The following is a 23,142-nucleotide window of genomic DNA, read 5'->3' on the forward strand; positions in this document are numbered from 1 at the left end:
CGCGCCCGCGGCCGCCTCTCGCCTGCTTGCGATGCCCTCGCCGGCCGCCGCCGCCCGCGCTCCAGCCTAACCAGCTTTCTGCTCCAGCCTAACCAGCTCTGTGCTCCAGCCCAACCAGCTCTGTGCTCAAGCCTAACCAGCTCTGTGCCCCAGCCTAACAGCTCTCCAGCCTAACCCCCTAACCAGACAGTGCTCCACCAGCTCTGTGCTACAGCTAACCAGGCAGCTCTGCATCTCGCAACACACACATGACAGGGACAGACCAGGCGCAGGAAAAGGGAGCGGGGCCCGAATCCAAGGGACCACCCCGTCGGGCGGAGGAGCTGTGAACTCAGGACCAGTAGGAAGGCTGCTGGCTCCTGGAGCGGCCGCACATTGCTCGGTACCCCCCCTGCACTTCTAAGCCCGTCCCTGCTGCTAGGGGTTGGGGGTCTGACCCCCCCCGCAGCAGAGCTCTGCTGCTGCTCGGGGGGTCCCCGGACACCCCCAGCAGCAGAGCTTTGCTGCTGTGGGGGGGGGGGTCCGGACCCCCCCAGCTAGCAGCAGAGCGCACTGGACCCAGCTCCCGCCCCTTCGTCGCCGCCGCCCCCCTGGCTGGTCCATCGCGAACCCACTATGATTATCGGAAGCTCTCCTCCAACAGCAGAGATGTGGGTGTCTTCCGACAAATCAAGCAGCCCGACCGCCGCGAAGCGGGATGATAGCGAGAGGTGTACTCCGCGAGGTTGAGCGCTGCACGCGGTACTCGGCGGTGTCGCAGCGTCGAGCAACACTCGGTGTCAGAGCGTCGCGCCAAATCAGTAGTCTCATCGCCGAGTGATTGCTGGCCTGTGGCGTATGACCTCGCGCGGATATCACCAACAACGAGCATGCGAAGATAGGGAACCATGTCTGATGGACTTGTACCGCCCGCTGTGCTCTCCGCTGTGCCACAGCTGCGAGAGCCGTATCTTCCCTCCTTGAAGCAGAGGCGCCGCGAGGCACGCGAGGCGTAGAAGAGAGGCTGGCGTGCCCCGCACCGCCCGGCTGGCAGTAGGAGGGCCCGCCGGTGAGACCACTGATTTTGGTGCCGACCATAAATTCTCGCCATTTGGAACGCATGCTACTTAAAGTACAGCTGCTGTCTGTACAGAGATGCCAGCACCCCCCACAGGCAGAGCTCTGCTGCTAGGACGAGATTATAGTTTCACGAGCGTTTTTTCGCCAACCCGCAAGGCTGCAACCACGATCTCACACCACGCGGACGTGCCACCAGCGCTCGGCTGGCGTGCGGCAATACGGGCACGCTCGCAGCCGAGCGGAGCAGGGGCCGCAGACACACTGGTGGCCACACGGCACAGCGACGTGCGACTTCGGCCTAGTGAAGCACACGATACACGTAGTCTGGCCACCGATGGTGGACTCAGGAGCGTCTCGACGGCCGGTGTCGAAGCTAGCGTCCGCCAGCGAGAGGACCTCAGGCGGCGGTGCCGAGGGGGTGGAGCGGCCGGCATGCCCCGCCCCCGCCTCGCCAACCGCCTCCTCGGCCTCCGCCACGGCCGGCTTCGGTGCCGTCTGCTGCCCCTCTTCCTCCCTCCCGTGGTCTACCGCCGATGCTTGCTCCGCCGCCGCCGCCTCGCTCACTCCATCGGCTGGATCACTGAGCGGCTCCCTCACCTGCCAGCCCGACGCCTTAGCTGTCGACGTCTGCGGCAGATGCTGGACGGTCACCGAGTCGGGTGAACCGTCAGTATGCTGCCCCTCTCCCTCCCTCCCGTCTGCCTCTGCTTGCTCCGCCGCCGCCGCCGCGGCCGCCGCGGCCGCCGCCGCCGCCCTCTCTTCAGCCCGCCTCCTAGCCCGCTCCCGGAATGCTCTCTCCGCTGGCCGCTGCCCCCTCTGCCTCCTGTGTGCTCGGCTCGCCCGGTGGCGCCACGCGCGCCAGCCAGCGACGACCGCCACGAGCAGCAGCGCCAGAATCACGGCGACGGCGCTGTTCGAGGCGTTGGGACGGCCGGCGGGGCTCTCTGCTCCCGCCCCCTCCGGCCGAACCTGCCGCCCTTGCTGTTGCAGGACCTCCCGCACCCTCTGTTGTGCTGACAACAGGTCCCCTCCGGGGACAGAGAGCACTTGTTTCACCGGGTGCCCTTGCGCTGGTAACAGATTCTGCTGCCTCAGGAACTCCCGCGCCCTCTCTTGTGCCGAGCCACCCAGTATGTGCTGGATCCACGGCTTGTCGAGGTCCAGACGGCTAAGCGGGTCCGGACCACTCAATGGGGGGGATGCGTGCTTGTCTAGCCGTCGCTGCTCGCCCATGAGGCCTTGCGACGTCATGGAGCCGGCTGGCTGCGGCTCGTCTAGCCGTCGCTGCACGTCTGAGACGGCCTTTTGCATCGCTGACCACTGAGCCACCCAGCCTCGATTGGTGCCAGGCGGCAGCTCGGCTGGAAACGGCCAGCGGGCACCGGAGCGGAGTAGAATAGCGACTACCTCTCCTGCGGCCGCACTCTGGCTGAGGGAGAGTGTGAGGGCGGCGCTCATGAGAGCGGTGCTGCCGCTGGCGTCAGTCAAGTGCACGTCGGCACCAAGCTCGAGCAGAAGTCTCACCAATGGCGGATCCGCATAGTAGGCGGCCGACATCAGCAGCGTGGGCTCGTCTTTGTCGTCAGGGTCCCGGGCGTCGGGAGAAACATCACTTCGCTCGAGCAGCTTTCGAAGTACGAAGGCGCGGCTCAGACGCTCACCGGGACTGTCGCCGGCAGCGCTGCTAGCCAACAATCTGAAGATCTCTCGCACAGCGTTCATTCCCGACAGATCGCGAGTAGCCAGGCTCGGGGCCGGCACCACTGGCATGGCTGAAGCCGGCGTGCTTTGCCCTCGGAGGGAACGTGCATATATGCGATAATGGGCTACATCCCCCCGTTGGCCGCCGTTTTTGCGCCTGCTGGTTTCCCTCATAAAATTCTTTTTCGTAATACTGCTGCTCCCCCTCGCGGGCACACGATGCGGGGATTGGAGCGCTGGTTGCCGTCGGATTGGAGCGCTGGTTGATACTGACTGACGTACCTAGGTGGGCGTTCCGCCGGTCGACGGACCGTCCCCGCGGTGCTTCGTGGTCGCCGCCTGCGGCATCATCGCCGCCCAGGCATCGCTAGCAGGGGCGTTCCGATGTGTTGCGATGTGTTACGACTCGCTCTCCAGCGGGGGGGGGGGGGGGGTCGGCCATGGGCTTAGGTGTGCAGGGGGGGTACCTTACCATTCCACCACCTCACACACACCCCTCTCCTAGGGCTAAAGCAGTGCGCGAGCCCACCCGACTTCAGGCGAGGCGTCGACCACTCCTTTGGAATAGTTCCGTCAGTGGCTGCCTCAAGCTCAGTGGATCCGTCAGTGGCGATTGCTGAGCATGAGAAGGATCGATCCGGATTAGAAGGCGCCCGCCGCAGGCGAAGAAAATTTGGGGGCAGCGCCGTATCGTTGATCACGGTGGGAGCCTCTTGGAGCCCCAGGCCGTGCCACGGCAGACTTAGCCCGCATAACGGAGGCTGCCGCCGATCTTAGACCGCGTAAGCACCCCAGCGTGCCAGGGCACACTTAGACCCGCTAAGCCTCGAGGCTCAGAACTTAGACTACTACCCAACCCCAGTTGCACTTGTCGCCCATAGATGGCGCGCGGCGCGGGCGGATGACTAACTAGGGGAGAAAAAGCGGAGATCCTAGCTCGCTGGGAGACGTGCGCAACCTAAAGTTGGGAATAGGGGAGAAGTGTCAGTGTGAGGGAAGGGCGTAGGCTGGCGTTTTTGCCTTTGAAAACTGAACAGTTTTTTTTCTATAGACTGTGTGTACGGCTTTTCCTTCAATCCTTCATGCAGTATCCAGTAAAATGGAGCCCTGTATTTGGGCCGCTAGCTAGCCGTTGCGCGTCGGGAATAATGACTACTGTGCGAGAGCCCCCCTGTAGTGTCGGGACGAATGCTGCCTCCCGGTCAAGACGAGAAGCGCGGCTCGACCTCGATCACGGTCCAAACCACGTGGTCGCTCTCCATCCGGTGGGTGCGCCCCGTCGGCGACAGGAAGGTCAGGGGCGGGTAGCAAATCTCGGCCTCGCTGGGGAAGCAGGAGACAAAGGAGAGGTCGGCACCTACGCCTCGGGCAGGTCCGGTGTGAGCTGCTTGGCAAGCCCTCGGGTCGAGCCGAGGGCGGGCAAGGCGCGCCACGGTCGAGGAAGGAGTCGGTATGCAGCTTGAGGAGCAGCGCGTGGTGCTGCTGCGCCTCGCGCGCGAGGGCGTAGCGCACCGCGACCGAGAAAGAGGTTGTGGCAGACATGGGCGCCACCTCGGTGCCGCCGCTCGCCTGGAACGAGGCGTCAAAGGCGAGGCCAGACATGCCTCGCCACAAGTCCATCGGCTCGTGCGCGCTCGAAGTGCTCGCCGCCACCCGGATGCCGTCCGAGAAGGTCGCAGCGCACGTCGCCGCAGGTCGGCACGCGGGGGCCCATTTTTCCGTGACCCGCCTCGGAGCTTGCCCTCAGGCGCAGTACATCAACCGCATCGGCCGCACCGGCCGCGCCGGCAAGGCGGGCGGCGGATACCTGCTGCTCGCGGAGGAGGAGGCGCCCTTCCTCCGCCTCGTTGCGGACCTGCCGATCAGCAGCCGGCCGGCGGCGACCGCCGCCGACGCGGCTGCGGCCGGGCAGGCGATTGGCGCGGCGCTCGCGCAGGTGCCCGCCGGCACAAAGCAGTCTTCGTACAGCGCGTGGCTCGGCTTCTACAACACCTTCAGCAAGCGGCTCGGCTGGTCCAAGGAGGAGCTGGTCCGTCGCGCCAACGTGTTCGCTTCGACGGTGCTGCAGCTCGACTCGCCGCCCGCCCTCGAGGCGAAGACGGTCGGGAAGATGGGACTGAAGGGCGTGCGCGGGCTCATCATCGGAGGCGGAGGGGGCGGCGGCGGCGGCGGCGGCGGCGGCGGAGGCGGCGGAGGCGGCGGCGGTGGCGGAGGCCCGCGCAAGACGATCGACAAGCGTGGCGGCAAGGGCGGAGGAAAGGGCGGAGGAAAGGGCGGGTGGATGAAGGGCGGCAAGGGTGGTGGCAAGGGCAAGGGGCGGAGGTGAGTCCCCCCCCCCCCCTTTCCCCCCCCCCCCCCCGCGCGACTGAACTTCGCGCGCTCCTCCTATGAGCTAAAAGCTGTCCCGCCCCACCGCGACTGAACTTCGCACGCTCCTCCTCTGACTGAGCTGAAACATAAAAGCGACCCAGATCGTGCATGGCTGGGACACATGTTCCTAAAATCCCATCTCTCGTCGCTCACACGCCGTCGTCTCAACGTCTCAGAGCACTTTCGACTTTGGAGCACTTGGAGTTTGACCGTTTTATTCATTTTATCTCTTTGAACTATTCATTGTTATTGCGGGGGCGGGGACCTGTTCCTTTATAATTCGCGGTTTCTCTTTTTTTGAAGATTGCGCGGGGCCGCAGTTCCGTCAGCTCCGTGTCAACTCGGTCAATGCGACGAAAGCTGCTCCTGGTGGGCCTGGACTGGGTGAGGCGCAAAGACCCACCGGTAAGCCTCGCCACCGCAAGTATTGCTGCGGCATGCGCAAGCGGCTCACACATTCGCGGATCCTTACGCTCAACGTCAACAACGCAAAACCGTTCGTTGGCGATGAGCTGACGGAACTGCTGCACGATGCGATTGCCGGCGAAGGCGAGGGGTCAAGTTCGTGGCTCGTTGGCCTGGGCGGCTACGTGTGGGCCGAGCACCTCCTCGGTGACACCATGAAAAACATCAAGCTCTGGGAAGAGAGACACGCATCGTGCTCGGCGGACCTCAAGTCACCTACGCCCCGGGTGGGACTTTCCTTCCGGAACACTACCCGCTCGCGGACCACTTCATCAGAGGCGACGGAGAGGAGGCAGTGCGTAGGCTGCTACTGGGCGGCAACGCATCGCCAATCGGCGTGCCAGACTTGCACTCCCTTCCCTCGCCATTCCTCACCGGCTGGCTGCCTCCTCAGCGTTTCCTCCGGTGGGAAACGCAGCGCGGCTGTCCCTTTTCGTGCAGCGTTTCCCACCGGAGTGGATGCATCCGGCCTCGAAGACATATTTAATTCCACATGCACGTCCCCCTGCGCCGTCCACTCTCAGAATCCACACTCACATCTTGAGCTCGCGAACCCATACCCTTCCCGCCCGCTCACCGCATCTCGTCTCACTATCTGGTATCTCTCCCTCGTCAGCTTGTTGCCACGTGTTGCCCCAGAACGAGAGGGTAGCAGGGTTGGTCAGCACCCTGCTGAAAAATAGAAACGCGCAAACACCTTTCCTCCAAAAGCGCTACAAAGACATACATGACTGTCCGATTTGGATTTCATGCACCTCCCTGCGCCAACTCCGACCCCAGAGCCCACTCACATCAAGAGCTCGAACCCTTCCCGCCCGCTAACCGCATCTCGAATCGCTCCCTTGCCCTGGTCGCCCAAACCGTTCATGCGAATGTTGAGGCGTTTCAACACCCCGTTGCCGCGCAACGCCTCGGCGATCGCGGCGGCGCCCTCATCGCCGATTTTGTTATAGCCGATGTGGAGGGTTTTCAGCACCGCATTGTCCGCAATCAGCGACGCGATCACGATGGCCGAGGTGGGTCCGAGGCCCATGCCAAAGAGGTCGAGGGATGCGACCGGGTCGGTGCCGCGCAGCTTTGGCAGGTCGAGCCACGAGTTGTCGAGCCACGAGCACCGTCGCAACCCGCTCGACGTAGTCTTCGTACAGCTTGGGCACCTTCTCCTTGTCGCTCTTGCCGGTGAAGGTGGCCTTCTCGATGCTCTCGACCACCTGCTGCACTCGCTGCCAGACATCACTGTGCGACAGCTCCACCGGCTCGGGTGCCCTGCCGCTGGCCAGCGAGACCAGCTTTGGCGGCAACTTGTCGAGTTCCGCCTTCATCCGCGGGTAGACGCTCAGCCGCACGAGTAGCTCGCCGCTCACCCCGCCCTCGAAGCAGCACCTGTCGCGCGAGGGCACCGCACGCCTTTGCTCGTGCGTGGTGTGCAAAGCGCTCGGGGCGGGTCGCACCAGCCGCGGCCCTCGTCGCCGTCACGCCCGCCCTCGCCATCGCCGCGGCCATCATACGAGCGCTCGTTGTACCGCGTGTCGACGCCTCCGCACAGCTCCGAGAAGGTGTTCGCCGCCTTGGCTCGCAGCGCCGCCGCGTGTGTGGTGAAGCGCACGACGCCGTACGTCGACTCAAATGCCAGGTCGCAGCTTTCGAACTCGGTTGACAGGTCGCCGCTGAGGGCTTGGCGGACCGCCGCCTCGTCCACCCAATCCTTGAGGCCAAAAAGGCAAAGCTCGCCGTCAAACTCCTGCGGGCGAGGTGGGATCTCCTTGATCTGCAGCACCGTCGTGCCAACCGCAGAGGCGTAGACGTCGCCCATGACGCCGAGCGCGCGCTTGAAGGCTTCGTTCTCGGCCTTGGTGCGCGTCCCCTTCGGTGGGTGCTGCATAACAAAGGGACCTGTCAGCTCGCCACAGAAGGCGTGCGGTGTGAGCGGGTGGGTCCGCTGGCCTGGAAGAGCGAAGCGTAGTCCACGAAGATGGCCTCAATGTGCGTGAGGACTAAGAGCGCCTCGCGGAGAATCTTCAGCTTGACGCCCGCCGGGTCAGGATCGCCAGGTGAATACCAGGGACTGCGGTGCGCACGCAATTCGGTTGGTGCGTGCAGTCGGTGGGGGGAATGCGGGGAATGGCCCTGAGGGCACAGGTGGCGCGCACTGTGTCAGGGCACCAATGCTGCGATCGCCGCGCTCGAGGAGCGCAGCCGCCTCTTCTGGACTGAGCAGCGGCAGCGGCATTTCGCCTCGACGCTCGCGCTCCTCAAGCACCTGCCTGTACGGCAAGTGCTGGTCGGGAGCCTCGAGAACCCATGCACGGCGGAGCAGGCGGATGTCGCCGCGTCTGAACGTCGCCGTCAAGCCCTCGTCGAGCTGCCGGCACTTGTCGACGGTGCTCCCGCGGAACAGCGACAGCTGGCGGTCTGCTGTAGGGCCGCTGCATGTGCTGGCGGCTGCGCCGTCCGTGCGAGCGCCGTATGTGCGCGCCCGCTTGGTAGCCGGCTCCTCACAGCTGCTGGTGACCATCTTCTGACGAGAGCGGCTCACCGTGCGGGTAGAGCAACAAACAACGACAGCAGTCCAGCGGTGTGGCGGCAAGGGGGTGCTCGCTGTTGTCGCGCGCTTCAAGTTCCTTTCGGTTACAAAGGTTAGTTAGGGATTTGCGAGCACCTAATTCGTATAACTGCATTGCGAGCACCACGAGGACGCCTCAGGCGCTCGCTCGCCTTTCAACGGAGGGCCGCGTGCAACTGGGGGGTCGGGGGTAACCCCCGACTGCCTTCGACGGCAACGCGCCGCGCCGCTGCCCGACAGCCATTTGTGCACGCGCGTATGGCAGACGCTCCCTTCCTGTCTCCTCACCCGCGCGCCCTCGCACCGTCCGACATTGTGCTTGGCGCCATTTGGATCGCTCCCGGCGGAGGCGAACAGGGCGACGGCGCTCGCGGCGATCCAGGCCAAGACAACGCAACTGCCACCGTCTCCGCCGCAATCGCGCATGGCGTCCGCGAGTTCGACACGGCGCCCTGGTACGGCGCCGGAGCGTCCGAGGAGCGGCTGGGCGGCGCGATCGCCGCGCTTTCCGAGGAGCAGCGCCAGCCTCTCCAAGTCGGCACAAAGGCTGGCAGGCTGCGCGCCACGAGGCATGACTTTAATACATCATTGGTCCAGGACTCGGCGGTTGCATATCACCCTGTAGGCTTTACACCGAGGCGGACGGCCGCGAGGCGCCCGGCTGGAACACACGTGGTTGTGAACACAGCGGTTGTAGCTTATTCGTGCGGCTCTCGATGTTTTAATGTGCACGTTCTTCCTTTGAACCTTCCCGGAAACCGCCTCCAGGCGACCGGTCCGTTTGGCGGCGACCTTCATGCGCTGCGGACTCGCGTCTGCACAAACGACTACTCGGCGGCCGGCGCGCGCCGCTCCCTCGCCGCCTCGCTCGCCCGCCTTGGTGCGCTGATCTCGGCTGATCTCGGCTGATCTCGGCTGATCTCGGCTGATCTCGGCTGATCTGGATGCGGATGCTCGGCCCAACGAACGTTGTGATTGATCACAATTCACCAGCCGTGCCGCGCGTGCACATCAACACTGTTCGTCAGCAACGATTGTTGGTTCACCAGGCGTGCCCCGCGTGCACACGCTGCGGATCCACGACCCAAACGACAACTCCAACAACCGGCGCGGCGACCCGCACTTTGCGGACGAGGTGGCGGAGGCGTTGGGCGAGGGCGGCATGGCGGAGGGGCTCCCCACGTGGTGGACCAAGAGTGCTGACTGCTGAGGGGTGGCGACCAGGCGAGGGCGGCATGGTTGACGGGCTTCGAGCGATGCGGGACGAGGGCGCAGACTCGCACACGCCGACACTCTCGAGTGGCGTGGGCTGTCCTCGGACTGAGCGTTGATGCCTCAGGCGCAATCTCGCAGGTCGGGCTCGGCATGAACTGCAACCGCATGCCGCACCAGGGCGTGCCCGAGGAGATCGAGCGCTTGGTGTGTGTGTGTGTGGGGGGGGGGGCGCAGCGCCCGGGAGCGCCGACTCGGGCCGAGTTGCAATCACGAATGGCGTGTGTTGTTCACTAGGTGGAGGGGCCATGCAAGGGATGTTGACTCGGGGCCAGCCAACAAGAATCAGCCAGCTGCTGGGTTTCGCTTAGGTGAAGGGGGCGCCGCAAGGCACATTCGACTCGGCGCTGCCTCGCGGCCGGCAGGAGGCACCTGCTCGGAACCTACCCCGAACTATCCCGGAACCTTCCCCAGGCGCTGCTTGCGGGCGGGTGGAACCTCCTCTCGCAGGTATCGCCGAGACACAGCCGAGGGACAATCGCACAGCCGAGAGGCAGCCGAGTTGTGCATCTACACATCCTCTCGCAGGACGGGCTGGCGACGCTGCAGCTCTGCGCGCGGTGCGGGGTCGCGGTGCATGTCGCCGGCGTCTTCGCGTCAGGCCTGCTGCTCGGCGGAGACATGAGGCACCGAGTGTGCGGAATGGCGCAAGTGACTGCACTGCTTGAGACTCCCCAGGCTTGCTCGTCGGCGGAGGCACCTGCTCAGAACCTTCCGCGAACCTTCTCGCAACCTTCCCCAGGCTTGCTCGTCGGCGGAGACACCTTCGCGTACAAAGCCGCGCCGCCGGAGGTCGTCGATAGGAACCTCGGCTGCATCTCGGCTGTATCTCGGCTGTATCTCGGCTGATCTCGGCTGATCTCAGCTGATCTCGGCTGATCTCGGCTGATCTCGTCTCGGGTGATCTCTCAGGTTGTCGATCGTGCGAGGCGGTGGGGCGAGCTAGCGGCGGCGCACGGGCATGACCTGCCCGCCGTCGCCGTCGCGTTTGCCGCGCTGCCTGCGGTGGTGACGAGGGTTGTGGTTGGGATGGCGAGCTACAGCCGAGATGTGTGCGAGATGCGGCCGGGAGATGCGGCCGGGAGATGTGGTCGGGAGATGTGTGCGAGACGAGCCCGGAGCGGGTGGTGGAGCAGTACAGTCCTCTCGGGTCCTCTCGGGTCCTCTCGGGTCCTCTCGGGCACTCTCAATAGTCTTGGGCACTCTAGATCCGGTGGCGGAGCAGACGCTGGCTTGGACTCGTTGCCAATGAGAGGGCCGTCTGGTTGATTAGGCGAGTCCGGGGCAGGTGGAGCAGACGCTGGCTTGGGTCGAGCAGAGCAGACGGGTGGGGGGGGAGGTGCGGGCGCCTCATCTCGGGTCATCTCGGGTCCTCTCGGGTCATCTCGGGGGCCATTTCGGGTCCTCTCTGGTCACCTCGGGTCCTTTCGGGGGTCACTTCTGGTCACTTCTGGTCACTTCTGGTCACCTCTGCTCACTCTCGGGCCCTCCCTCTCGGCTGCGAGCAGGTGTGGCGCGCCGCAAAGCAGGCGGGGCTACTCGACGCCGGCCACGACAGCGCACAACGAGCACCTTAGCTCAGGGAGCCCCGTCGCCTCCTCAGGCGGGGCTACTCGACGCGAGCCTCCCGACGCCGCCGCCGCCGCCAGAGCCGGCCGGCGCCTCCCCTCGGGCTGCCGCCCCCCCCCTCCCCGCACCCGCCTCTCTTCCAACCTCCCCGCCGGCCGCGCGGCTCGGGGTGGACGGCGTGGTGCAGCGGCTGGAGGAGCTTCGGGCTGTGAGCGGGGAAGGCTGTGGACCAGACAGTTGTGAATAGGTGGCGCGGCTGGAGGAGCTTCGGGGCTGGTGCTCGGCCGGGACGTGGCGAGCCACCAATCCCCCCCCCCCCCCCCTCCTCGTGCCGGTCGCTCAACAAACTCATGGTAGAGGGGCCTTCCTTGATTGATTAGGCGAGCCGCCCTCGCGCTGGTCGCTGGCGAAGCACCGGCTTGGGAGCTTCTCTCTCTTTAGCGGGTTGAGTCGAGTACTTGTAAACGAGTCGTTTGTTGTCCGTTAGGCGGAGGAGTTGCCTCTCGGGCAAGCCGCGGGGATGGAGGAGCGCCGCGAGCGAGCCGAAGGCCAGTTTGTTCACGAGTTGGTCCCATCGGTTCATGAGCGAGTTAGGAGCGATGCGAGCGAGCCGAGGCGGCGCTGCGGGAGGCACGAGTGGCGCAGCACGTTGCGGCGCACGACGCGGTGGGCGCGGCCTCTCACTGCCGCCGCAGTGTGAAGGAGCTGGTGAGCCTCCACCGGGCGCTCGACGCGTCGCTGGCGGCCATGGAGGGGAATGCCGCTGACGGGAGGTGATCCGGTGACCCCCACGGCCCGGCAGCCGGTGCAGAAGGCGGGCGCGAGGCAGCTGAGCGCGAGGAGCGCCGCGCGGCGAAGCGGCAGCAGTGGACGGAGCAGGGCGTGGCGGCGGTTCGAGGCAGCGCAGGAGAGGCGCGTGTGGCGACGAATGAGCCGCGAGCGTGCGCCGCGGTTCGAGCGCGGCAGCGGGAGAAGGTCTGCTCTCTGATGGGTGATGGATCGTAAAGGCATGCACCCCCCCCCCCAATCCCCCAAAAGGTAAAGGCCGTGTGAAGTTTGCCGTTTGACCACACTAAGCATTGCCCCGGTACGAGACAGCCAGACACAGTGAACCAAAACACGCATCGGTTTCGCTGATCTTAAGAGTACAGAGATAACCGCGCGCTCTCATGCGCCGCGCCCCACTCTCACTAGCACCCATATCAGAAGCATATCGCTTCAGGTTCAACAGCTCAATCCTCTCAAAAAGAGCGCTGATTGGCGTAAAAACCCTAAAGGCTAGTTCCAGTTCACTCTGACACGCTAATCTTGAAAACACGCGTCCAACGGCCCGGAGCTCCGTGTTGCTCCCAGCGCCCTCCCCCGCGCTTCCTGCGGCCATGGCCGATGATGCGCTCCGAGGGCGGCTCGAGGGCCTCGCGAAGAGCGCCACGTGCGCGCAGGCTCGCAGCGGCGCGGCAGTCATCCTCCGCGGCGAGGAGGTTCTGGCAGCTGCGACGGACGGTGGAAAGGTCCACATCTTGGCGCGCCAGGATGGAGAGGAAGCCCAACCGGCCTGGAGGCTGCAGCGCCTCGTAGGCCGACATGAGCGACTTTCCGAGCCGCGCGGGCAGCACGTCGTCGCCGGGAGGCGTCTGCGCAATCTCGCGCAGCAGTCCTCGCAGACGCTGCTCGTCGGCGCGGGGCAGCGGAGGGCACGCCCGCAGCAGGGCGCGGAGGCGGAACATGTATGATAAGTGCCGCCGACCGAGCAAATGAGAAAAAAACTTGACAACGAAGGCGCTCTGAAAAAAAAACTTATCGCGGAATTTCCTACAAGCAAACTCTCTCGCACGACACGACACACTAGGTGAGTGAGTGTGTCACGGACGCCGTCGGCAGGTGCATGCCTGCCGACTCTGCTCGCCCACCTGGTGGCGGCGGCGCCGCCGCCGCTGACGACGGTACTGCGACCGGCGGTAACAGCGGCGCCGCCAGCGTCGTCAACGGCGTCGGCGCAGCCGGCCGGCAGCGACTGCCGACGTTGGGCTCAACGAGGCTTTCCGGAAAACAAAAAGGAAAAGAGAGGGTCCCCAGCACTTGGGGGAGTTTTTTAGCAATACCAAACAACTCTAACACTCACACGTCATTTGGGGGATGCAGCGTTTTGTTTTGTCAGCACTTTTCGTTTCCGGAAATTTCCAGGGAAAACGGGAGGCGGCGGCGGCGCGGGAGAAGAGGGCGAAGGTGGCGAAGGTGACAACTCGCAGACGGCGAACGCGATGGAGGTGGTGCGGGCGCAGCAGGCCGCGAAGGACGAGCCTTCCGACATTTTTTTCTCAAATTCTTTCAGCTTTGCGACGGCGTGTTTGTGGCACTCCCTTTCAAAAGATGGGGAGCGAGAACCGTCAGAGGTGCTCACGGAGGTTTCGGAAGTCCGCCATGATGCGGTCAGTTCCCCCCAGGTTTGACTGCGTAGGTCGCGGAACTCGTTGAGTACTCGCAGCCCGTTTCTGCGCCTCCGTCTGGGCATATCGGCTGCTCGGCAAGAGCAGTCTTTCCGGAAGATATCGACGGTTTTCGAGAGCCACCCGCTTGGGAGCGATTGAGCGCGTCACGGAGGACTTCAGGTTACCCTTGAAGCTCCTCTGACGGTTCTCGCTCCCCATCGAGCTCTTCTTGCCGTACGGCTCGGTTCCTGTTGCTGGCACAGAGCTCCCGTGCCAGCCGTCCAACGTGATAGGAACGGGTGTATCGCTTCGACGGATCGACCGTGCTTATTATCAAGACTGATATGACGTACACAGTGACACATCAGACGACACATATTCTCCCACCCGCCGGGTCGCAAAACGCTCTCGACGAGAGCCACAAGAAGCCGTCCGCACAGGAAGCCGCTCGTCGGACAGGCGTGCTCGCTTGATGTCGGCGAGCGCATTGCGCACGCTTTGAACGGTGGCGAAGCCAAAAACACCGATGGTGGCCGTCCGCCGGCGTATGCGGCGGCGATCGGTCCCTAACCTGTCGCCCGCGGTCCCTAACCCAAAAGTGGTCCTTCGCGCTTTGGTCCCTAACCAAAAAAGCACGATTCTGAAGTTGGGCCCTCAGTCCCTCTCCGATTCTCGCTGCGACCTTCATGCCACCTCGCGGTCTTCCCACTCTCGTCGTTCTCTCTCTTGTCGCTTCTTCCTCTGTCGCGTCGCTCTCCTCTGCCTCGTTCTGCGACGGCGCCGCCGCCTGCCGCTCCGGCGCTAAAATTCTTTCCGCTTGGGACGCACCGACGACCGCAAGTACTTCGCAAGGATCAACGTCGTGGTCATGGAGTTCATAGACGCTGCGGCCGAGGAGAGCGGAGAGGAGGGGGAGGGGGAGGAGGACTGGGGTGACGACGCTGACATTGTTTCCGACGACGACGATCAATTTCTGGACGACTACTGCCACGGCAGCATGGTCAACTATGCCAGGCTGCACAACGCCTTTGCTGCAGACCAAGCGGGCACTGAACGTCTGGCCGAGCGGCTGATTCGGGAGGAGCCACCGCGGCATGAGGCACGCCCCCGCTGGCGCGACGCGCGCATGTCGCAGGCGCCGGTGCCTGTGGCCCGGCCTCACCGGCCCCGGCCTCACCAGCCCCGGCCTCACAAGCCGCTCTCAGAGAAGCTGTGCTCCCTGTTTGGTTCGCCGCTCGATGACCTTAAGACGGCGGCGCCCAAGGCGCGCGCCGACCCTCGAGAGCGGCCAGCAAGGCCGGCACCGCAGCCGCGTCCCCGAGCTGCAGCGGCAGTGGCAGAGGTGGCGATGGCGGCACGCGCCGCGGCCAGGCAACGCGGCTCTGGCCGGCAGCTTCTTGGCCCCGCGGCGGCGGCGCCTTTAGCCTCTCCGCCAGCGGCCCGCTCTGCGGTGGGACAGCCTGCTGGCTCATGCCGACACGGGTTCACGCCTTCGTCGCCTGCGCCCCTGGCAAAGCTAGCCCCAAAGCCGGCCGCCGCCGCGTCATTGGCCGCACCTTCGGCCTATCGGATAAAGAAGAAGGCGGGCGCATTGCCGAGGCCCTCTTCGAAGCCAGTCGAGGCACCCAAACGGAAGCCACCGGGCACGCCGAGGAGACAACCGGACCCGAAGCGGGTCGCTCGCAAGCTTCCGGTGCCATTCTTTGCATGAGTCGCAAGCGGGATTAGTCGAGTCTTGAGTGAAAACAAGCTGCCGAAATTTCTTTTGAGCTAGCCTTCGATGTTAGACAATCTCGTGCGATCTTGCTAAAAAAACTCTGACATTTTACGAAGTCCTTGGCGACGTGCGCGTCGCGTCGCCCCAAGGCTCTGCGACCTCGGTCGTACAATCAGCGACCTCGCGGTCATACAATCGGCCGGCTGCGCGGGTTTTCGGCGAGTTTCCCGCGCACCGGCCACGAGAAAAAAAACCTGAATCGTTCTGCCAGCTGCCTCTCTGCTGACTGCACACGCTCTCTGCCATCTCCGGCGCGTGGTGTCTGACTCTCATCTCTCAACATGACACATGAGCAGTGCGCAGCAGTGCGAGCAGCCTCCACAGCATGGCTGCCCACGCAGTGAAACAACCCCCCAACAAACAACAATGCAAGGACTCCGGCTATTTGCTCATAGAGCTCAACTCTCCGCTTCGGGCTTCGCGAGGCGTTCGACATCGCGCTCGCCAGCACACGTGCGAGGGCAGCCTGTGGCGCCGCTCGGCCCGCCCTGCGAGGCGTTGGGCTAGCCCTTTAGCGCGACGCCCACCGCGTAGAAGGCGGCCGTCGCAACCGCCATGATGACGCTGTTGACGAAGATGCCGCGGTTGTCCTTCGGGACGGCGACGTCGCGCAGCACGACGGTGATCTTGAAGACGCGGTACGAGAGCACGAAGTAGACGGCCGAGACGACGGCCATGTTGAGCCAAAAGGAGGGCAGCCAGACCATGAGGAACTTGGGCGAGCCGTTGATGCCGGTCGACTTCATCCAGATGTGGAACTGCAGGATGTACGTCTCGAGCGTCACCTTGCCGCACCAGGTGAAGAGGTGCATGTACCGGGCGCGCAGGCCCGCGGTCGCGTTGCGCAGCACGAGGAAGACGGCGATCGGGATCCACGACGTGTACGGGTGCACCTTGTTGTACTCGCGCTTCGGGCGGAGGAAGAGGAAGTAGGTGTGCACGTACCAGCCGCCGACGGCGAGGGCGCCGCCGATGACCGCCGCCTTGGCGAGGGCCCGCTTGCCCGAAGGCAAGTCCTCGATCGCCTGCAGCTGGCGGTCGTACCACGGGAAGGAGTAGGCGCAGAGCATGCCGAAGATCCAGACGAAGTGGTCGAGGCCGGAGCGGAAGAACCACTCGTGAAGCGAGTCGGTGAACTCGGGGTGCCTACGCGGCAGGGGTAGCGCTGGCTCCGAGGCAGCTCCTGGACGGCGTGCGCCGGTGAGCTCTGGGTGCAGAGGGTCGTGGAAGCCGGCGGTGGGCTTGAAGACGGCGTGGAAGACGCCGGGCACGTCGTAGAGCAGGACCCTGCGCGGGCGGCGCCGAGAGGGGCGGGGGATGGGCCGAGGGGGGCGGGGGATGGGCCGAGCCCGAGGGGCAGGGGAGGAGTGATTGTGAGGGAAGCGGGTGGGAAGCGGGTGGGAAGCGGGAGGCGGAGGGCGCACGTCGCCCGCCGCTTCGCCGCAGCCGCCTTAAGGCACGCATAGCGGCAGCACATGGTACGGTGCGCGTACTTGAGCAGGCGTTGCGCGCCGCAAGTAGCGCACTGGCCCTGGGAGACGGCGATATGGCGTCGTGCGCTGTGCGGCATACGCTGGTCGGGACCGCGTCCAGGTATTTTTCGGGTAAACCTGGACTTTTGCAGGTATTACCCGGGTTTTACCCGGAGTTGGCCTTATGTCGTCTAAGTTCATGGCCCCCGACCATACAGCGTCTAAGTCTGAGCCCGGCTCCGTGCGGGGGCTAAGTTGAGCGCTCGCTCGCTGCAGAGGCTAAGTGTAGAGCGACCCTCTAGCCCTACTACCCAACCATTGGTGGGGCGGGCGAGCGCGCGGGTCGGGGCTGGTACGCACGAAGAAGTTGAGCCTCCACATCATCTGCATAAAGCGCGGCAGCGTGAAGTCCTTCCGGATGTAGTAATAGGAGAAGTTGTCGAAGCCGGTCATCCAGACGTAGGCGGCGGTGTAGAGGCGGATCGCGTTGTAGATCTCCCCCTCCGCGAAGTAGTGGTAAAAACAAACGCACAGGCTATCGTTCTCTCTCCTGCCGCTTCATCCCGTCGGACTCGTTGCTCTCCTCGGCCTCGCTCTGCAACAACGCGACGCCGCCGCCTGCCGACCCCTTGCTCTCGCAGCTTCTCTCGCCCTCTCTCTCGGCGTAACTCCGCCTTTGCTTCCTGTTTCGCCTTTTCTGCGAAACGGCGGGCCGCCAGGCCTACCGGGACACAGGACCGATATGGAGAACGGGAACCTTCCCGAGGCGGGAAGGGAAGTGGTCTCGGAAGGTTTTGAGGCAGCAGCTCTCCAAGGCGACGAGGCGGCGCTGCTGGCGTGGCTCGACAGCGGCGGGCGTGTCAACGCGACCAGCAGGTCGAGCATCGCGAGCGGCATCACAGGGCTGATGCTATCCGCCGTCAACGGCCATGCACGGTTGGTCGACCTGCTGCTCAAGCGCGGCGCGGAGATCGACCAGCAGTGCAGCGTCGGCACCACCGCGCTGATGCACGCTGCCACCAAAGGCCACGAGCGGGTGGTCGAACTGCTGCTGCAGCGCGGCGCGGAGGTCAACCTGCAGAACAGCTACGGCGGCACCGCGCTGATGCTCGCCGCCCAGGAGGGCCACGAGCGGGCGGTCGAGCTGCTGCTTCAGCGCGGCGCGGATCCCAACCTGCAGAAGAGCGACGGCTGGACCGCGCTGATGCGCGCCGCCCAGGAGGGCCACGAGCGGGTGGTCGATTTGCTGCTTCAGCGCGGCGCAGAGCTCAACTTGCAGGACAGCATCGGCGTCACCGCGCTGATGGCTGCCGCCTATTACGGCCACCCCGTAACCGTGCTACTCTTGCTGCGAGCCGGCGCGGATACGAAGCTGCGCACTGCGAAGGGCGAGTCCGCACTGCAGTACGCCAGGGAGGAGGGCCACGCCGAGTGCGTCGAGGCCTTCCGGCAGCACATCTCAGAGGTGACTGCGAGCCGGCGCGAGGCGGCGGCGGGCGGCGCGGGCGGCGCTTCCTTGGGCGAGGCGGCGGCCTCTTCCAGCTCGCTGGGCAGACTTCCCAAAGAGGCGATGGAAGCAGCTCTCCACGGCGACGAGGCGGCACTGCTGGCGTGGATTGACAGCGGCGGGCGGGTCAATGCGACTTGCGTGGTAGATGTGAGCGGCGTCACCGTGCTGATGCTCGCCGCCGGCAGCGGCCACGAGCGGGCGATCGAGCTGCTGCTGCAGCGCGGCGCGGGTGCTAACTTGCAGGACAGCGACGGCGTCACCGCGCTGATGGGCGCCGCCTTCAAAGGCCACGAGCGGGTGGTCGACTTACTGCTTCAGCGCGGCGCGGATGCCAACTTGCAGGACAGAATCGGCGGCACCGCACTGATGCAAGCCGCCGACAACGGCCACGAGCGGGTGGTCGAGCTGCTGCTTCAGGGCGGCGCGGAGATCGACAAGCAGAAAAACGACGACGGCTGGACCGCGCTGATGGCCGCCGCCGTCAACGGCCACCCCGCCATCGTGCTCCGCCTGCTGCGGGCGGGCGCGGGTACGACGGCGTGCGATGCGGGTGGCTGGACGGCGCTGCAAATGGCCAAAAGCAAGGGCCACAGCGAGTGCGTGGGCGCCCTCGAGGAGCACGCGGCGGCGCAGGCAGCGGCGAGGGCGGTGGAGAGTGCGGCGGCAGAGGCGGAGGCGGCGCGGCATGCCGAGGCGCTGCTGGCGGAGGAGGAGGCGGAGAAGGAGGCGGGGCGCGCCAAGGAGCAAAGCAAGAAGGGCAAGAAGAAGAAGAAGAAGGGGAGGGGTGGCGGCGGAGGCGCTGGCCCGTCGCAGGAGCCCGAGGATGAGGCGGAAGAAGCGGGAGAGGGCGAGGCAGCGGCGGCGGTAGAGGAGGCGGAGCTGGCGGCGGCGCTCGAGGAGAGCGCGAGGCTGGAGGGAGCGAGGCCGGTGGTGGAGGAGCGGACGCTTGTCGCTGCGACTGAGGGCGGCTCGCCGTCGGCTGCAGAGGCGCCGGCTCCGAAGGAGGAGGAGGAGCCGCCGGCCGACTTCATCTGCCCGATCACGACCGAGATCATGGTCGAGCCAGTCGTGGCGGCCGATGGGCAGTCGTATGAGCGGACGGCGATCGAGCGTTGGCTCGCGACCAAGTCGACGAGCCCGCTGACCGGCGGCGAGCTCGAGCATAGCATCCTGATCCCGAACCACAACTTGCGCCGGACGATTCGAGAGTGGCAGGAGGCGCGGGCGTCACTTTGAGCGGACGCACGGCGTTTTAAACGGTCGGCCGCGCGTGTTTTCTCTGCGGTGTACGGCTCTAGCCCGTAGCGCCGTAACGGGCCTAAAAGCCGATTGGCAAATGTGAACGAAAAGACCCATACCTACGCTTCTGTGGATGTGGTCGACTCCTTCGCGCGACCGCACATCTCGACGTGCATCGCCCAGTAGAGCTGTTTAACGTTGGGAGCTGAACACAGTGTTGCTAGTGTTAACAGTATAACAACAGAATATGGGCCATGGAGTTACCGAGTACACCTGTAGGATTATCTTCCGGCGTGTTTCTGGCCTTGGATTCGTGATTAGCACCCTAAATAATGCCGGGGAACGCCCTTACCCGGAGAATTCGGGAGGTCGAGAAATCGACCCCTGTGGCAGCTGGTCGGGACGCGGCACAAACGGGGCACAAACGCCAGGCTACAAAGACGGGGAGGCACGTAGTGACGCAGGGGAGTCTAGGCGACGGCGGCGTCCTCCGACGCCGCGGCGAGCCTGAGCTCGGTCGCAATCTCTTCCGCCGCCGCGAGCTGCAGCGCGACTGACATGCGCTGGGCCTGCAGCGACAGCCACGACTGCGTCGACCAGCTCGCCTCGTCCTCGTGCTGCCGCTTCGAGAGCTTGTTGCGCACCTTGTCCTTCATCTGGTAGAACAGCCGTTTGACCGCGTTGCACCACCCGCCGAAGGTTTCGAACAGGTACATCTGCACGTCGGTGTCCGAGCGCGAGAGGGCGTGCGCGTAGTCCGCCTTCTTGTACGCCACATAGCCGCCGCCGTCGCTCGGCCTGAAGTCGCCGTCCCCGACAGCGCCGCGCTGCTCGAGGCCGAAGACGTCCGCGCTCGTGCCGGGCTCGGTGTTGCCGAGGCCGACGAAAGCGCCCCGCTGGCCGACGTCCTCCGGGTTGGAGGAGAGCGAGTCCTTGAACTTGACGTCGCCGACGAGGCGCGAGCGCGAGCGGCCGGCGCCCGCCACCGAGACGTCGGGCCGGTAGTCGTTAGAGTAGCCGAGGTGGTCCCGCGGCTCCACCTCGACGAGCATGCCCCACACGCTCCGCATGACCTTGGCCAGGGCGGCGAGGAGGCTGTTATGGCGGCCGCAGTGCCCGAGGCGGCCGATGTTGCTGGCCGCGTCGCCCAGTGGGTCCTGCACCTTGCCGCCGCGCGCCGAGCAGGTCGGCGCGCCCCGCGCGAGCGCCTCGTCAAGTGGTAGCCCGAGGCGCCGCTGGACGGCGATGCGCACAGCGCCCACGTCGGGATACGAAAGTCGCGGCGCGAGGGGACGGCGTTGAGGAAGGCGCCCGCCTGGTACTGGCTGACGGCGATGAAGCGCACCGCCTCCCGCCTAGCCACGCCCGGTAGCTGCAACGCATTCCAAAAGCCGAGCCATGCTGCATGATGAATGATCTGGGAGTAGCGACGCTGTGCGCTTTGTAGATGCTCACTGCCAGAATCGAAGCAGGCCAACGGGAGGAGTGTGTCGCGGTCGGGGAGGCCGTCGGGGTGAAATCGGAAGTGTGCGAGGCCCTCCTTGCAGTAGTCGAAGACCTGGCGCGGTCGTACTTCTCGTAGGTCCTCGCCACGTAGTCGTAGTCATCGAGGAGGGTGCTGTGTGCGTCCTGCAGCTCGGTGAAGATGGAGAGCTGCTGGAAGTCAGCCGCCGACTCGGCCGTGATGTCGACGGCTCGGAAAGGCGCGTGGAGCTGCCGGAGACCAGGGCTCAGAAAATCCTGCTCCCTGCTCGTGTGCAGCGGCATGGGGGTCCCTGTCCTCCTCCCATCCCCGCCGGTTTTATTTCTTTCTTTCTGCACTCTCTACATGACAAGCGATCCCACGACAGCGACTGTGGGGACTTACATGATCCGTACAACATGCACATGCACATGCACATGCACATGTACATGTCATGTGCATGTGCATGTGCATGTCCGCAGTACACTATTTGGCGGACCCTTCCCTCTTCCTCTCTCGAGCCCCAAAATTCTTGCTCGTTCATGGCAATGCCCTGCGCGGCCGGACGCAAAGCACCGGCGGCTGAGGCCGGAGCGAGAGTTGCACGCTGCCTCGGTCTGCAGATACTGCGTGGTGAGAGCGAGGCCGAGACCTCAGAGTCCCCCCCCCCCCCACCCTCTGTCTCGCTGGCGCACCAGTCGCCTCTCCGTCGCTCACTCGCTCTCCGGTGCGCCTGTCGCCCCCTACAGCACCGGCTCGCCCGAGAGCAGATCCAGCGCCTTGCGCGCGAGGGCGTGCACGAGCGCGAGCTGCGCCTCGTGCCTCGCAAACGCCGCCGCGGGCGCCAGCTGCAGCAGAGACGACAGGCAGACGGCCAGTGACGGCTCGCCCGGGGCGGACGGGTCGCCGCGCTTGGCGGCGGCGCGGAGCGCGCGCGGCGCCCGCGCGACGGCGGCCGCGGCGGCGTGCGTGAGCGGCGCGGCCGGCTGCAGTGCGGCCGGCTCCGGCGGCTGCGCCCAGGAGGAGAGGTGCTGGAGGAGGAGGTGGAGCGCTCTCTCGAGAGAGGCGAGGTGCGTGGCGGCGGCAGCGGTGGCGCGCGCGGTGCATGCGACCGCGAGGGCCTGTTCTCGGCAGTAAAGCGAGTGAGCCGTGGGCACCGCGTCGCCGCGCGGGCTGCACGGCGGGCACCTCGGTGCAACGCGCCAGCTGCGGCTGGTCGAAGTGGCGCGGCGGCGGGCGGAGCGAGTCAAGACCACCTGCTGTGAACGGCGCCTCTTCACATCCATTGCTGTGAACAGGCGGGCGGAGCGCGTCAGCGGCACCAGTGCGGGACGCCAGGGCGAGCGGCGTCGAGTCCGCCGCGAGCAGCTCGTCTGAGAGCGAGGCGAAGGTGCCCCGCAGCTGCTGCGCCGTCGCTGAGGGCAGCGACTTGGCGAGCGAGGCGAGCGAGGCGCACCGCTCGTCCGCAGCGACGAGGCGGCCGCGGCAAGCGCCGATCAGCCGCCGCACGGCTGCGATGGGGGGCGCCCCCTCCGCAAGAGCACCGCCTTCGCGCAGCGACGGGGAGAAGAGGAGCGCCTCACTCAGCGGCGGCCGCGCCGCGGAGTGCACAAACGCGACCAGCGGCGCGAGGAGCGCCTCGATCGCCGCCGCCTCCGCCGCCGCGCCGCCGTCGCCGCCCATCTCGACGTCGGCTTCGTCGAGGGAGAGGCCGAGGAGCCGGCCGTCCCCTCCCCCCGCCATAGCCCGAATCCTGCCGTCCCCTCCCCCCCCGCCCCACTCGGTGGCGCGGTGCGCCGTCGACCCCCCCTCGGCCGCGGCGGCGGCGTCGACCAGCGCGGCGGCGAGGGGAGAGAGGAGGCGCGTGCTGGCGGCCACGAAGTCGGCCCCGCCCGAGCTGAGCAACAGTGGCGCGTGCGACGCGGCGAGCGGCGCGAGCAGGGCGGCGACGCCGCGCGCACTCGCGAGGGCCGCCAGCCGCGCGCGCGAGCGCGGCGGGAAGCGCAGCGGCGCGCGCAGCAGCCGCACCATCGCGCGCCGGCGAGCCGCGTCGCAACCGACCACCTCGGCGGCGACGCCGGCCGCGTGGCGGCGGGCCGGGTCGCTCTTGGCGGCAAGCAGTGCCGCGCTGCTGGCGCGGAGCAGCGGAGAGAGCAGTCTCGCGTGCAGCGCCGCCGTGCGCTCCGCCTCGGCGTCCGCCGCGCCTCCGTCGCGAGCCACCTGCGGGCGGGAAGCCGAGGGAGGGAGGGGTGGA

The 23,142-nt window shown here is 65.9% G+C and overlaps 7 protein-coding genes across 7 annotated transcripts in view; 2 read left to right on the forward strand and 5 right to left on the reverse strand.

The window, feature by feature from the left end:
* Positions 1-1,230: 1,230 nt before the first annotated feature.
* Positions 1,231-2,829, reverse strand: EMIHUDRAFT_200432 (hypothetical protein; the record flags this gene model as incomplete). Its single annotated transcript, XM_005790408.1, has 3 exons — positions 1,231-1,686; positions 1,933-2,471; positions 2,673-2,829. The coding sequence occupies 3 exons, from the start codon at positions 2,827-2,829 to the stop codon at positions 1,231-1,233; spliced, it is 1,152 nt and encodes a 383-aa protein (XP_005790465.1).
* A 3,553-nt stretch (positions 2,830-6,382) lies between these two features.
* EMIHUDRAFT_200435 (hypothetical protein) lies at positions 6,383-8,110 on the reverse strand (the record flags this gene model as incomplete). The annotated part of the gene is made up of 5 exons (XM_005790409.1): positions 6,383-6,670; positions 6,711-6,978; positions 7,047-7,459; positions 7,564-7,660; positions 7,746-8,110. The coding sequence occupies 5 exons, from the start codon at positions 8,108-8,110 to the stop codon at positions 6,383-6,385; spliced, it is 1,431 nt and encodes a 476-aa protein (XP_005790466.1).
* Positions 8,111-8,416: 306 nt separating this feature from the next.
* EMIHUDRAFT_462242 (hypothetical protein) lies at positions 8,417-12,084 on the forward strand (the record flags this gene model as incomplete). Its single annotated transcript, XM_005790410.1, has 16 exons — positions 8,417-8,764; positions 8,927-8,933; positions 9,208-9,293; positions 9,512-9,577; positions 9,742-9,774; positions 9,845-9,880; positions 9,959-10,031; positions 10,173-10,222; positions 10,343-10,462; positions 10,704-10,769; positions 10,939-10,959; positions 11,034-11,180; positions 11,247-11,293; positions 11,380-11,416; positions 11,487-11,525; positions 11,594-12,084. The coding sequence occupies 16 exons, from the start codon at positions 8,417-8,419 to the stop codon at positions 11,774-11,776; spliced, it is 1,359 nt and encodes a 452-aa protein (XP_005790467.1). The 3' UTR covers positions 11,777-12,084.
* A 3,624-nt stretch (positions 12,085-15,708) lies between these two features.
* On the reverse strand, positions 15,709-16,775 carry EMIHUDRAFT_97935 (hypothetical protein; the record flags this gene model as incomplete). The annotated part of the gene is made up of 2 exons (XM_005790411.1): positions 15,709-16,492; positions 16,630-16,775. 2 exons carry the CDS (start codon positions 16,773-16,775, stop codon positions 15,709-15,711), a joined length of 930 nt encoding a protein of 309 aa, XP_005790468.1.
* Positions 16,776-17,419: 644 nt separating this feature from the next.
* EMIHUDRAFT_97936 (hypothetical protein) lies at positions 17,420-19,423 on the forward strand (the record flags this gene model as incomplete). Its single annotated transcript, XM_005790412.1, has 2 exons — positions 17,420-17,458; positions 18,896-19,423. 2 exons carry the CDS (start codon positions 17,420-17,422, stop codon positions 19,421-19,423), a joined length of 567 nt encoding a protein of 188 aa, XP_005790469.1.
* A 473-nt stretch (positions 19,424-19,896) lies between these two features.
* Positions 19,897-21,193, reverse strand: EMIHUDRAFT_97937 (hypothetical protein; the record flags this gene model as incomplete). Its single annotated transcript, XM_005790413.1, has 3 exons — positions 19,897-20,634; positions 20,721-20,781; positions 20,985-21,193. 3 exons carry the CDS (start codon positions 21,191-21,193, stop codon positions 19,897-19,899), a joined length of 1,008 nt encoding a protein of 335 aa, XP_005790470.1.
* A 438-nt stretch (positions 21,194-21,631) lies between these two features.
* The window catches only part of EMIHUDRAFT_462243 (hypothetical protein), a gene marked incomplete at both ends in the record, with an annotated part of 9,210 nt that continues 7,699 nt past the window's right edge, over positions 21,632-23,142 (reverse strand). The window contains 3 exons of the mRNA XM_005790414.1: positions 21,632-21,898; positions 22,077-22,147; positions 22,211-23,108. Coding sequence (XP_005790471.1) covers positions 21,632-21,898; positions 22,077-22,147; positions 22,211-23,108 — 1,236 coding nt within the window. The remainder of the gene's footprint in view (positions 21,899-22,076; positions 22,148-22,210; positions 23,109-23,142) is intronic.

This window comes from Emiliania huxleyi, assembly GCF_000372725.1.
Source record: "Emiliania huxleyi CCMP1516 chromosome Unknown EMIHUscaffold_12, whole genome shotgun sequence".
NCBI lineage: Eukaryota > Haptophyta > Isochrysidales > Noelaerhabdaceae > Emiliania > Emiliania huxleyi.